Source organism: Clarias gariepinus, chromosome 14, assembly GCF_024256425.1.
Source record: "Clarias gariepinus isolate MV-2021 ecotype Netherlands chromosome 14, CGAR_prim_01v2, whole genome shotgun sequence".
NCBI classification, from domain to species: Eukaryota; Metazoa; Chordata; class Actinopteri; order Siluriformes; family Clariidae; genus Clarias; species Clarias gariepinus.
Window position 1 is genome coordinate 18,040,097 of NC_071113.1, and position 13,222 is coordinate 18,053,318.

Consider the following 13,222-nt stretch of genomic DNA (forward strand, 5'->3'; position numbering starts at 1 on the left):
ACACTTCACTTCCCTTCATACAGCCGCAAAGAGCAGAACAGATACATACACTGCTGTGAGCCTCATCCTCCAGCTGTGGTCAGAACACCAGCCTTCCCCGCTATACAAATGAAGTCATTAAACTGTTCTTAACAAGGGATCGATGGAAACGTTGTGTTATCAATCAACCTGAGGCAGAGTTATTGAGCACTTGACGTCATTAGGTGGTGCGGCGAATACAAGGCTGGACGAGCTCATCAGGGAAATAAAGAAATTACGACGTGCTATTCCTAGCCTTGATGTGTGGCAGCGTGCTGTTGAAGACACCCTAAAACCATTACAATCCTAATAGATATTAAGTACAGAAAGACTTTACACATTAGCACACTAACCAAATGCTATCACAGATTACTAGCAAAAATCTAAACAATTTGAATACTGGTGAAAAATCTTTACTGGATCCCATAATGTCTGTTTTGTAATGATTTCTTGATCTGTATTTATACTTTTTAACTCAGCCGACTACATCTGGGATACACACGCTCGCATAACTACTTCTGCTCTGATCAATAGAAGACAGAAGTCGTCCATTCCTCCCAATCTGAGAGCAAAGATGGCAATAATCTTCTGCTGGACTCCCATCAAAGGCTGATGGCATCGCTGGAAACACAATGATGGAATGAACCCTTACACCAGTGGTTCCCAAGAGGCCAGCTTTTGCAATTGCCGACTGACAGGATCCACACATGTTTGTGTAGTTTAAGAACATACAGACTCAAAACATCAACCTGGGCTGTATGGTGGAACAGCGGATAGTGCTTCTGCTTCTCAGCTCATGGGTCTGCCTCAGTGAAAAAAATAAATGGATAAATAAGTGAGTGAGTAAGTGAGTACATGAAAGAATCATGGACTCAATGATTAAATGAGTGCTCTGGACCTCATTCTGGATGGAAGACATTAGAAGTGTTTGCATCTGCCCCAAAATTCAGCTAGCGAGACCCGAACTGCTCCAACTGTGAATCACGGCTATAATTATGGTAAAAGTTGTGTAATATATCCCAGCCTTAGGAGAGGCCGACAGATCTGAAAAAGATGTGCGTTATATGTGTTTACGTTAGTGTGTGTGCTGTAGCAGGCAGCACGCTGTGTGGAATCTTTAAGTAAAGCTGATGGAAGCCACAGAGACGAAGGAAGGTACACTGGCCTTATTCCATACCTCTGTGACGAGGTGAACTGTGAGCAAGAAGCCCGCTAGCAGTGCTTAAGACAGGACAAACACAGTGTGTGCGCGTGTGGGTATGTGTGTCTCCAACACAAGGATCAAAAGCTCGAGAACACGAGAAGAGTGCATGCGATAATCCCCGAAATTTTAAGAGGGCAAAAACACATTCAAATTATCAAGTCCTGTGTGCCGTTATACAACCCTGCATATTTCTACAAGAGTGTGTGTGTGTGTGTGTGTGTGTGTGTGTGTGTGTGTGTGTGTGTGTGTGTGTGTGTGTGTGTGTGTGTGTGTATCTGCAGTAAACTGCCCGTTCTGCAGCAACCACACCATTCCACCCTGCCAAAGCCAACCACATATAAATACAACAAAAGATAAAAAAGAACACAAAAAAAATAGCAAAGAACAAGAGTCCCAACAGTCTGGGTAAGAATATGTAGACCTTCTAGGGAAAAAAAAGAACGATCATGAACGACAGATAAACATATCAGAAAAGAAAATGATAGCGACAGAACAGATACAGTGAACAGAGAGGAAAAAGAAACAGATAAAGAGAAATAAAAAGAAATCTAACCATAATGGCTGGAGAAAGAAGAAAAAAAAGAAGAAAAAGGGGGAAAGAGAAAAAGAAGGAGAGTGAGTGAGAGAAAAAAGAGAGAGAGAGAGAGAGAGAGAGAGAGACAAAGAAGCTTTGCCTGGGCCAGGAGAGCGCTGTATTAGCTGACATTTCATAAACATCAGAGCCCAGCATGCGTTGAGCGATGGGCCAAAGTGTTTACTAAGTGTTACTGGAAGCCTGGGGTGATTTATACAGCCCTGTAGACAACACATACACACACACACACACCGTAAAGGCCAACGTCAAATAACAACAGAGAGCCGGTCCAATATTTATACAGAAGAGGCTGAAGTGTTGAGTGAGGGTGTGTCATGCATGTGAGGAATACACTTAAACACTTATGTGTGAGCCATAGAAGTTCAATAAGAAAGTTCTGCCTGCTGCATGTGCACCTAAATTATTTACCCAAACAAGAAGCCTTTTTTATATTAAGAGATGTGATGATTATTTTTTTTTCTCCAACATTAAACTTGGTGTGGTTAAGCAGAACTCTATCAGTCCCATCTGCATGTAAGGGCTTGTGTGTGTGTGTGTGTGTGTGTGTGTGTGTGTGTGTGTGTGTGTGTGTGTGTAGGCATATGTGCATGGAGGCTTGTCCTTAGAAGAGTCTTAAGAGTAGCCAATGACTCACTGGCACATAAACAGCCTCCAAACAAAGTTCACGTGTATCCTGGACCGTATAGATAAGAGGGGAAAAAAAATATTGTCAACATGATTTATGGATAAGAGATTATAGTCTTACCTTAACATTCCTGCTACAGTTTTTCTGTAAACACAGCTCTGAAACCGGGTACGGGGTCTCTTACTGTCATTCTCTGACCACAGTTATGTCACAGTCGACCCAAATACAGCTTTCATTAAAAGCGAGTCAGGGCTAATTTTATACAGGACTGCGTTATCATCTGCCCTGCATCAGCCACACCTTCCATCTTATTGCTGCCTTCGTCTTTACAAACTGATTAAAAGGACAGTTTTTTGCATTTGCAAAAGAACAAGGCCAGCTTATGTTTCTTTGCTTTGCAAGTCTGTCTGTTTCACTTGCCATCTTTCATTGTGCGCTAGTAGCGAGTGGAGGGGAAAAAAAGAATCTGATTAAACACACGCTTAAAACGAGAGTGTATCATTACACTACAGGATACAAGATAAAATAGTGCATTATACAGTATTGACTAAGGTTAACTGATATTAAAGGTCACATTACTATTTAAATTGAAACCCAAGCTCACTTTTGGAAGGTATAAAAGGAGAAACCAAAAGAAACTGAAGTTTGTTCTGTAGTTCGCAAACCGCTCTAGCATTAAACAAACTTCATCGTTAACTTTATCCATACTAGCATGGTATGTAGAGATTGGGGCAGGATATATATAACACACACACACACGATCAAACGACAAACCAAATCGGCACCTTGGTATTGTGATAATATCGTATCGGGTGGGCCCTGGTAAAGCAAGGCACAAAAAAGTGTAACAATTCTCAGGCAGACTGCTAATTTAATTAGATTTTTGGGCATTGTGATTTATATTAGATACATAACTAAAGGTGTCTAATAAACTCTGAAATGCTGTGTAACTTGAACGGTTTGTCATGTCTCCTATAATCTTTTGATCTAACCACCGAAAATGTAAGTATTTGCAGGAAATTCAAGCGTTACTTTCTTTTCGTTTTTTTTTTTCAAAAGAATATAAATATGAATGCTTTATATATGGGTGATTCCATCTCAAATCAACCAGTGGGTTCCACCACCATGATCAATGGTTTTTCAGAAATATCCCCATAACCACAGCAGAGATAGATTGCAGAATCTAAACCTACATAAAAAAATTACATAAATATACCCAGTTTTATTTCCATATGACATATAACAAGTGAGTTATCAAGGAAAAGAGGATTTCAAAAAGGGGCGTGGCACGTCTCGAAGCGCGTCAAGGCCAAAAATCAAGATGGCTGCCATTTTTTAACGAGTGAGAGTTGGGACATTGGGGGTTTTTATTTTCATGGCAATACCAACAATTGGTAAAAAAATCAGCAAAATCTGAGAAGTGATGGTGGAAAATTTCTCTTTCATTGGTTGATTTGAGATGGAATTACTCATATGCATTTGTGGTGGTAAGACTTTATCAAACTTTTCAGCAGGAGGCGGAGACAGTAGGAGCAAATTATTTGTTCAGAATTCTAAAAAGAAAAAACAAAAACAAAAAGGTATTAAGATAACATGGTATTAGATTGATTTGATCAGCATGGCACAAACAACTGCTTACATCATGCCATACTTTATGAAAAGCTGTTTCTCATTTAAAAATGACCAGAGACCAGAGAATACAAGCCAAAGCCAACATAGCAGAGCTCTTTCTGAATGAAGTGCATCTTTATTTGCCACACTGTTTTATAATACATTTAAAATTAATAACTTATTTCTCATTTCTCACCTGCCTTTGACAGACATCTGTATGTTCTAATGCCTGGAAGTGAGCGTTGTTCCAAATGATTATTTAAGCTAATGATAATGGCACTAGTCATTACAGTTAAGGGAAGCTTTACTGCAATCTTAGCACACAGACAACGCAGTCATTACCTTCAGTACAAGCACGTCTACCTCTGCAACACTTCATTACATTGATCTGATTGCTTATAACCAATGACAGCAGTTTGGAGACCAGTCGCTAAAATAGAGACAGTGTGCCATTTTCAATTGCTCAGCAACATCTTGCTGTGAGATCCATGCATGCCACCAGTGTGAACGCCACAAAAGAACACCACCACTGTTCTCAGTTTTATTTTCAGTTCTCCATGTTGTCTCATTCCATTCTGTGTGGATGTATAACGTGTTGTTTTCACATAAACTTTTTTGGAAAAGACCGTCAGATTGAAGCTGAATTTCAATAGGTATACAGGATCAACCGTCACATTCTGACTACTACTGTATGCCTTTTGTCTTTTTTTCTGTGCATTGGTGACAATCAGCTGCCAGAGAAGACCATGCCACCTCCCTACTCCCACTCAGGTGTGTAATTGCACAAATCTGCCTTCCTTGGGTTTACCCTGTCAGCCACTGCTGTTCAACTCCCTGTACACTTTTGTATGCGGCGCAGTCAAAAAACTAACGCAAACCCAATTTCATTTGGCAAATTCCAGCTCATCTCTTGATTTGAATCTGGGTATCATTATGGAAGATAAACACACAAGAGAGGGTCTGTCGCTTGAGAAAGAAGGACAAAGCCTGGGAAGGAAGGGAGGGGAGGAAAGATGAAATCGATAGACGTTTCACAAAAAAAAAAAAAGACACAGTATGGAGTCACCCAGAACAACAAGGAGCATGGTGGAAATGTGTGTAGAGCTGCGAATCGTAGTTAGACTGCTGTTTCGATTTGATTCGGAATTGTGAAATGTCATGTCTCATACAAACCGATAATCTTTTAATCTAACCACCCAAAACATGAGCATTTGAAAAAGCTGTGCTTTTTTTTTTTTTTTTTTTACGGACATTGTCAATTTTAGACCATTTAACATTTAAAAGTTTACCCAAGTCATTACAAAATGTGTAAATCAATTCAGATTTACAAACTAAAGATCAACTAAATCGCACAGCTCCACTTTCTTACCATTAGAACATCTGTAGTCTGGTCTTATAGGCACCTTTTAATCACTCTACAACACAAAATTAGGGTTAAATTCAGTTAATTGAAGAGACTGTCTAAGATATACAGGGTTAAACAGAAGGTCCAATAGCGATTCCAATAAAACTTATCAGGAAAGTGGGAAGAGTTCTCCAGAGATTCCAGAGAACCTATACAACTGGTAGTCTTATGAGTAAACAATGCTAACTGTGGCAGAAATGTTTGAGCTGGTTTTTGTCCCTTCAGTAATGCAAACATTACAATTGCTACTGACAAACTGTTGCTGAGAAGATTCCACCCTTTACCTGCCATGGGATGTTTAGAAGAATTCGTTATCTCATTACTACTGAAGACTAGTATCGGACCAAAGAGCAAATGTTGACCAAACATCTGTGTGCACCATTTTTAGCTCCACCCAAACCACTGTTTACGGTTCTCTGGGTGAAGCATAGGTACTTACAGTACAAATCACTTGAAAAATTTACATAATGAGAAAAATGAGGAACTGGACTGCCATGCAATAGTTCACTGCCCAGTACAAAGTACTAAAATATGGCTTTCTAACCAAGCACTATGCAATCTAATGATTACATGAAAACCTTCAGTCTTGACATACAAAAATATTTGCCTTGCAGGGTTCTGCCTTTATTTGCATAAATTGGCTGGAAAATAGTTCCCCTACTGAAGCACCTCCAAGGGTTCTTCTGAAAGCAACCTGGAGTTGCATGCAGACTCAGTCTCGGTGATTTTAATGGACCCAGGTGTCAAAATCGGTTTGGATACAAAAGGTCACATGAGGATGTTGACCCATTCAGCATAGGCCTCCTTCTCGAACATGCATGCTTGACTGGAGTAAAAGGACCTGTCAATAGCTAATCTAACACATGATCCCAGTTCATTTAAACTACCTACATCCCTCAGGGGAAATCTCACAATTCCTTGGTTGTTTGCCAGACCATAAGGTGATGAATTGGTTTGGTGGAGGAGGTCTACAAATCTTTGGTATATCAGAAGCCCAAACCTAAAACTGGGTTTTAAAAAATCAAGCCACAATTTTTTTTTTAATGGCAATGTCTCGACATCAAAACAATAATAATAATAATAATAATAATAATAATAATAATAAAAACCTGCTGCTTCTGTTTAAACCTCTTCTCTCACTATATAAATGGTCATTTATTTAAAACACCATCAAAGCAAGCACTAAAAACAGAAATAATAAAAGGAACGCGTGTACATAATATATACAGTACATTGACAATTTTAACTGTAGATATGAACTAAAACATGACATAGTTACAGATAAAAAATATATTACAAGGCCTATGTTTCATGACTGGGACTCCCTTTACATTCCAAAGGACCTGTTAAACCCCTTTCCATATTTTATTTTCACAGATTTACACATCATGTAGGAAGGACAAAAAAAACAAGTGCAAAACAAGAGACTTCACAAGACTGGATCCCTAGTGTCTTACTCAGACACAATTAAATAAGTGGATTAACCTAAATACTGTACACAGCAATACTCACACAAACAGAAAGATGGTGAGACCTTCTTTCTGTTTGTGTGAGACAGACAAAAGCGGAAGAAACCTGAATTTTAGTCACATTTATGGCCCAAAACAATACAGGATGAATAAAGTAGTTTTTTTTTTTTTTACATAAATTGGAGAGAGGAGCCCAGACATGCTGTAGCACCATCTCTGATGTGGCAGCAAGAATCATTTAGACAGCACACATTTGACATCTTAAGGCAGACCCTATTGCTAACCATTTCCACCCATGCATAAGCAAAAATAATGAACGGGGCAGAGTGGGATGCATAGACATATGGTTCAATTAGAAGGGCATAATACAATTAAGACACAAGAAGCCTTTCTTACACCCAGGCCAACTGTTAATTGGCACAGAACCACAATCAAATGGAACTGCATCTCTGTCCACAATTACATACTTACTATGGATAAATGGGTCTGCAAACCTACAGAGCATATCTTTCTTCCCACTTCTCCTGGCCTCCAGCTGTCCATCCCCCTCTCAGATAGTCTTGTCCTCCTCATCTATGCCACCCAATAAGAAACGGTTCAAGGAAAACAGTTGCCTAGCTACTGCAACAAGCTCTGGGTCAACCCATCCAATCACTGGGTCATTACAGTTCTACACTACATCTTTCAGCTAAATCCTTAAGAGTCTGAGGATGAAAAAGCAGAGGAGAAAAAGAGGGGGAAGACAGTGCACGAATAACTATCTTTTGGCATTGAATGCTGTTCAGAGGATTGATCCATTCTTCACGTTAGTCCTAACCACATAAAAAGATTTTTAAAATAATAATAATATATATATATATTTTTTTTAATCAGTAAAGGTGGATATGTGGAAAACATTACTACATCCGAACCAGACAGACAGGCATCAGATACATTGAACTGAGCAGAATGCTATGGAATGGTCCGTGGCTGAAATGCCATTTTCCCAGATGACCAGTCAGGGCTTTCGGTCATGCCCTCTTGCTCAGCTAATAGGACGGCTACAGTACAGTCCTATCTAGCAGCCCTTAATTGGTCCGAATGGTGGAGAAAAGCAGTTCATCAAAGACAGGGGCTGGGTCCCTGATGAGGCACTTGCACTCCATACGGAGCCCCACTTTTCCCATTAAATGAATGAAAAATTTTTACTTGGCAGAATGAAGGAGAGTGAAAGGCTTATTTAAGAAGTAGGTACTTCCTTACCAACTGCCGAAATATTTCATAGACAAGTCCAAAAAAGCTGAAGCGCGAGCAATGAGCTCTTGAGAGGCCATTGTGCAACAGCTTATTTCTCATTACAGAAATAAGTCATATTTAATAATCAATTTATTCTGAAACTGACTGAACAACCCTTTTTAAATCAGCATGTAAAACTTAAAAAACAAAAAAAAATTCTTCTAAATGCTTCTTGTACGATTATCAATTTTGCAAACTAGCAAAGCTTGTCAAATTGATGACTGCTTTATACAGTCATGTGAAAAATTTAGGACACCCTTTGAAAGCATGTGGTTTTTTGTAACATTTTTAATAAATGGTTATTTCATCTCCGTTTCAACAATACAGATAGATTAAAGTAATCCAACTAAACAAAGAAAACTGAAGAAAAGTCTTTTCAAGATCTTCTGTAAATGTCATTCTACAAAAATGCCTATTCTAACTGAGGAAAAAGATAGGACACCCTTGCCCCTAATAGCGAGTGTTACCTCCTTTGGCTGAAATAACTGCAGTGAGACGGTTCTTGTAGCCATCTACCAGTCTTCGACATCGGTCTGAGGAAATTTTACCCCACTCCTCAATGCAGAACTTTTTCAGCTGTGAGATGTTTGAGGGGTTTCTTGCGCGTACAGCCCTTTTCAAGTCACCCCACAGCATCTCAATGGGATTCAAATCTGGACTTTGACTTGGCCATTCCAGGACTCTCCATTTCTTCTTTTTCAGCCAATCTTTGGTTGATTTACTAGTATGTTTTGGGTCATTGTCATGTTGCATGGTCCAGTTCCGCTTCAGCTTTAATTTTCTAACTGATGGTCTCACATGTTCTTCAAGCACCTTCTGATACACAGTAGAATTCATCGTGGATTCTATGATGGTGAGCTGACCAGGTCCTGCTGCAGCAAAGCAGCCCCAAACCATGACACTTCCACCTCCATGCTTCACAGTTGGTATGAGGTTCTTTTCTTGGAATGCTGTGTTTGGTTTACGCCAAACATGTCCTCTGCTGTTGTGTCCAAATAATTCAATTTTGGACTCATCTGTCCAAAGAACATTATTCCAGAAGTCCTGGTCTTTGTCAACTTTATCTCTGGCAAATGTCAGTCTGGCCTCGATGTTTCTCTTGGAAAGCAAAGGTTTCCTCCTTGCACACCTCCCATGCAAGTTAAACTTGTACAGTCTCTTTCTGATTGTAAAGGCATGTACTTCTACATCAACAGTAGTCAGAGCCTGCTGTAGTTCTCGAGATGCCACTTTAGGGTTTTTGGAGACCTCTTTTAGCATCTTGCGGTCTGCTCTTGGGGTGAACTTGCTGGGGCGACCAGTCCTGGGCATGTTGGCAGTTGTTTTGAAAGCCCTCCACTTGTAGACTATCTTCCGGACAGTGGAATGGCTGATTTCAAAATCTTTTGAGATCTTTTTAAATCCCTTCCCAGACTCATAGGCTGCTACAATCTTTTTTCTGAAGTCCTCTGACAGCTCTTTTGTTCTCACCATGGTGCTCACTCTCACTTCAACAGTCAGGAGCACACCAAACTAAATGTCTGAGGTTTAAATAGGGCAAGCCTCATTCAACATGCAGAGTAACGATCTACTAATTATGTGCACCTGGTGTGATATACCTGTGTGAGATCTGAGCCAATTTAAGAGGGAATACATGTGAGGGTGTCCTATCTTTTTCCTCAGTTAGAATAGGCATTTTTGTAGAATGACATTTACAGAAGATCTTGAAAAGACTTTTCTTCAGTTTTCTTTGTTTAGTTGGATTACTTTAATCTCTCTGTATTGTTGAAACGGAGATGAAATAACCATTTATTAAAAATGTTACAAAAAACCACATGCTTTCAAAGGGTGTCCTAATTTTTTCACATGACTGTAAATGCATTTGGAAAATGATTTGCATAAAATTCTCAAACATCAACGATATGTGTGTGTGCGAGAATGCAACAGCAGTGGAAAACACAGGCGACCAACACTTCTGTGCAGCACTATGGTTTCCAAGAACTTAAAGTAAACTTAATCTCTTACTTCTGTATTAATAAGCATCAGCTTATGTCTAGGAAATGAACATCCATCACCAAATAGCTTGTTTTCTCCTGCCTTGCTTTTGTGCTACAGCAATTAAAAGCAGATTATTTCTGAAATTATAGTTTTAAAACACCACCACACATTATGTAGAAACATTCAGGCACACAATCCATGCATAGAAAGCACACCCTGTATTTTCATTTGGCACTCACTCGTCTAGCACAATTCTAAGAATCAAATGTCACTGTCACCACACCGTACTCCATTATTTTCACTACGCATTCCATTTGTTGCCCCGGAAAACCGTGACCTGGCAGGAATTCTAACTTGTGAGTCTCTGTCACGTACCGCAGCGTTGCTGTGTGCCCTACAACACCTGGAGCCGCACAGAGAATAGTCAGACGGCCCCTTTTTAAAGAGCATGCTCTTTTATTAACGACAAGTAATCCCAGGAGACAGCCAACATGCCAGATCTTCTGCCTACATTTCCCCCATCGCTCACAGCAGTGCAACCAAAAAAAAAAAAAAAAAAGCCAAAGGAGCTTTACTAGCATGCCGTAACCAGATGACGTCACTCGAGTTTACGCTGAGAGGGCCGTCGTTCAAACTTACCTCTGGCTGTCAGTTTCTTTGTGTTGATGATTTTAGCAGCATATTCCTGGCCTGTAGACTTCTTCACACATCTGCGCACCACGGAAAAGGCACCCCTGGTTTAAAAAAAAAAAAGAGAAAGATAGAAAAGAACAGCATGATGTCACATGTGTAGTGTTCTGAGTGGTTCTGATGTAATGCACAGAATACCTGTCAATCATGTGTCAAATAAAGGCAAGGACATGACAAACGCAGGACAAGGAGCCACTCAACCATACTGTGAGCATGACTGCCAGGTACATACAAGACATCACAAACAGGCAACCTTTTTATCTTACCCAAAATGTGAAATATAGTCTAGCTAATAAAAAAAAACTAAATACTAAAAAAAAAAGAACTTTAATGTTTCCTTTTACGTCCAAATACAGGTAAAAAAAAACTAAGTAGTTTTAGCAAATCTGTACGAAGAACCTGTTTTTTTGTTTTGTTTTGTTTTTTGTGTATTAAGACATGCATAAGACAATCAGTGAAACAAGTGTCATGACAAGATAGCTTGTAATTAAATAAACGAGCAGCAGATGAGAAGAGAACGTTTCCATCCTTAATGCGACATGTGAAATTAATTGTCTGACAAAAACAAGATATTGCAAACATATGAAAACTGCTCACAGAAAATAATTGAGGAGTAAATTCCAAAATGACATCATTCCCATAAGCAGCCCCATAAAACTCACAATATCAGCCGAAAAAACGAAAATACCAACAACAAATAAAAAAAACATAAATATAATGAGAAATTGGCTGCAAATGCTCCTAATATTTAGGAAGCTAACTCAACTACTTGCCTAGACTGCAAGTGTCCAAAAAGTCAGAATCCATAGGCATTTCTCCTTACATGAAGTTTAAGATTTCTTTTTTTACTTTAAAATCAAAAAGATGGGCTTGAAACTAACCAGAGGACGTTAAACAGGACTAGACCAAACACTACTCGATTTTAGTTCTTCGTGCTCATCTGAAGTTAGTAGTCTATTAGGGCCTGTTGAACAAACAGAAGAAATCAACTCTGCATGGAACTACATCAGTTCTGATACGTGAAGTATGTCCGGAATCTGCAAAGTCAGAGATCGTCAATTTGTCAATTTCTGCTTTGATGTATAGTCACTCCTTCATTTTACTCATTCTCTGTACTGTTTATCCTGTACAGGGTTGCGGGAAGCCTGGAGATTATCCCAGGGGACTGGGGTCACGAGGTGGGCTACACCCAGGATGGGGTGCCAATGCATTGCAGGACACACACTCACACTATGCTGAATTCTGAAATACTGTACCAATAAGCCTAATGTGCATGTCTTAGTGGAAGGAAACCCACCAAACACGGGGAGAACATGCAATTTCAATCCAATTCAATTTTATTGGTATAGCGCTTTTAACAGTGATCCACTGTCACACAATCACAGAATCAAAGTCCACGCACAACAGATTCAAGAGATGGGAATTGAACCCAGGAGGTGCGAGGCCGCAGTGCTAACCACTTCTCTCTTTATGTATACTTTCAAATCAATTTTTGCCTATGGATCAACAAGACCCTTATTGGGCCACTAAATCAAGTTGTCATACCTCTATACAACTCATACAGAGGGTAGTGGTATCTTTAGAATAATGGCATTGCAAACTTTACAGTATATCCGCAGGAAGGTTAAAAAAAATATATGATGTGACTGGACGTTTGAAATGAATGATTAATACCGGGATACCGCGATATAATTAGGCGAAGCGATCAGAGTGTCGTATCGCTAAAAACCTCCAGGCTCTCGGAAGAGCTCGCGCACTTTGATAAGGATTATTTTTTTATATATTTTTTTTGTGAAACTGCCGCAGAAGAAACCAAACAGCTTCCTGGTAGACCGAGGCTCTGTAAAGAGTCTTTCATCACAGCCTGGCTGTCATTAACGTGCATGAAACCGAAGTGAGCAACCGCAGGCAAATGCAAGTCAAACGCGTCAACACGCCGAAATGCTGCGCGTTTCAACCCGCTATCTGATCAAAACCAGGACGCGGAACTGCTCACGCGCCGCCGCGTCTGCTTTCACCCGGGTTTAAAAGTCGTTGCGAGTCGTTTCCCCGGCTGTCAAACGTCTAGCTAAAACAATAGGATTACACGTTACACGGAGGTGGGGGAGTGAAGTTGCGCCGAAGCCACAGAAAAGTACCCGAGTCACTTACTTCCCGAGCTCCTCGTAAAGCTGGTAATCTTCCGTAAACCTGGTGGAGGTGACAACTGTAGCCATGTTGCGCGGGAGGGGGTGTCGCCGAGCGCTTATCTGACCGCTGTGTTCGCGTTTCGGGAGGAGATCCTCTGAATTTCATGTGTTCAGACAGAAAGGGAGGGCGCCAGAGAGAGTGAGCGAGAGAGAGAGAGAGAGAG

General features: G+C 40.1%; 1 protein-coding gene across 12 annotated transcripts in view; it reads right to left on the reverse strand.

Annotated features, from left to right (window-relative positions):
• The window catches only part of camk2g1 (calcium/calmodulin-dependent protein kinase (CaM kinase) II gamma 1), a 66,786-nt gene extending 53,574 nt beyond the window's left edge, over window positions 1–13,212 (reverse strand). For 11 of the 12 annotated variants that reach the window (XM_053511311.1, XM_053511313.1, XM_053511312.1 and 8 more), the window contains exons 1-2: window positions 13,021–13,212; window positions 10,819–10,913 (exon numbers count right to left, since the gene is read on the reverse strand). In XM_053511311.1, the coding sequence (XP_053367286.1) occupies window positions 10,819–10,913; window positions 13,021–13,085 (160 nt within the window). In that variant the 5' untranslated portion in view covers window positions 13,086–13,212. The remainder of the gene's footprint in view (window positions 1–10,818; window positions 10,914–13,020) is intronic. The other variant, XM_053511315.1, reaches the window with a different exon arrangement.
• Window positions 13,213–13,222: the final 10 nt, after the last annotated feature.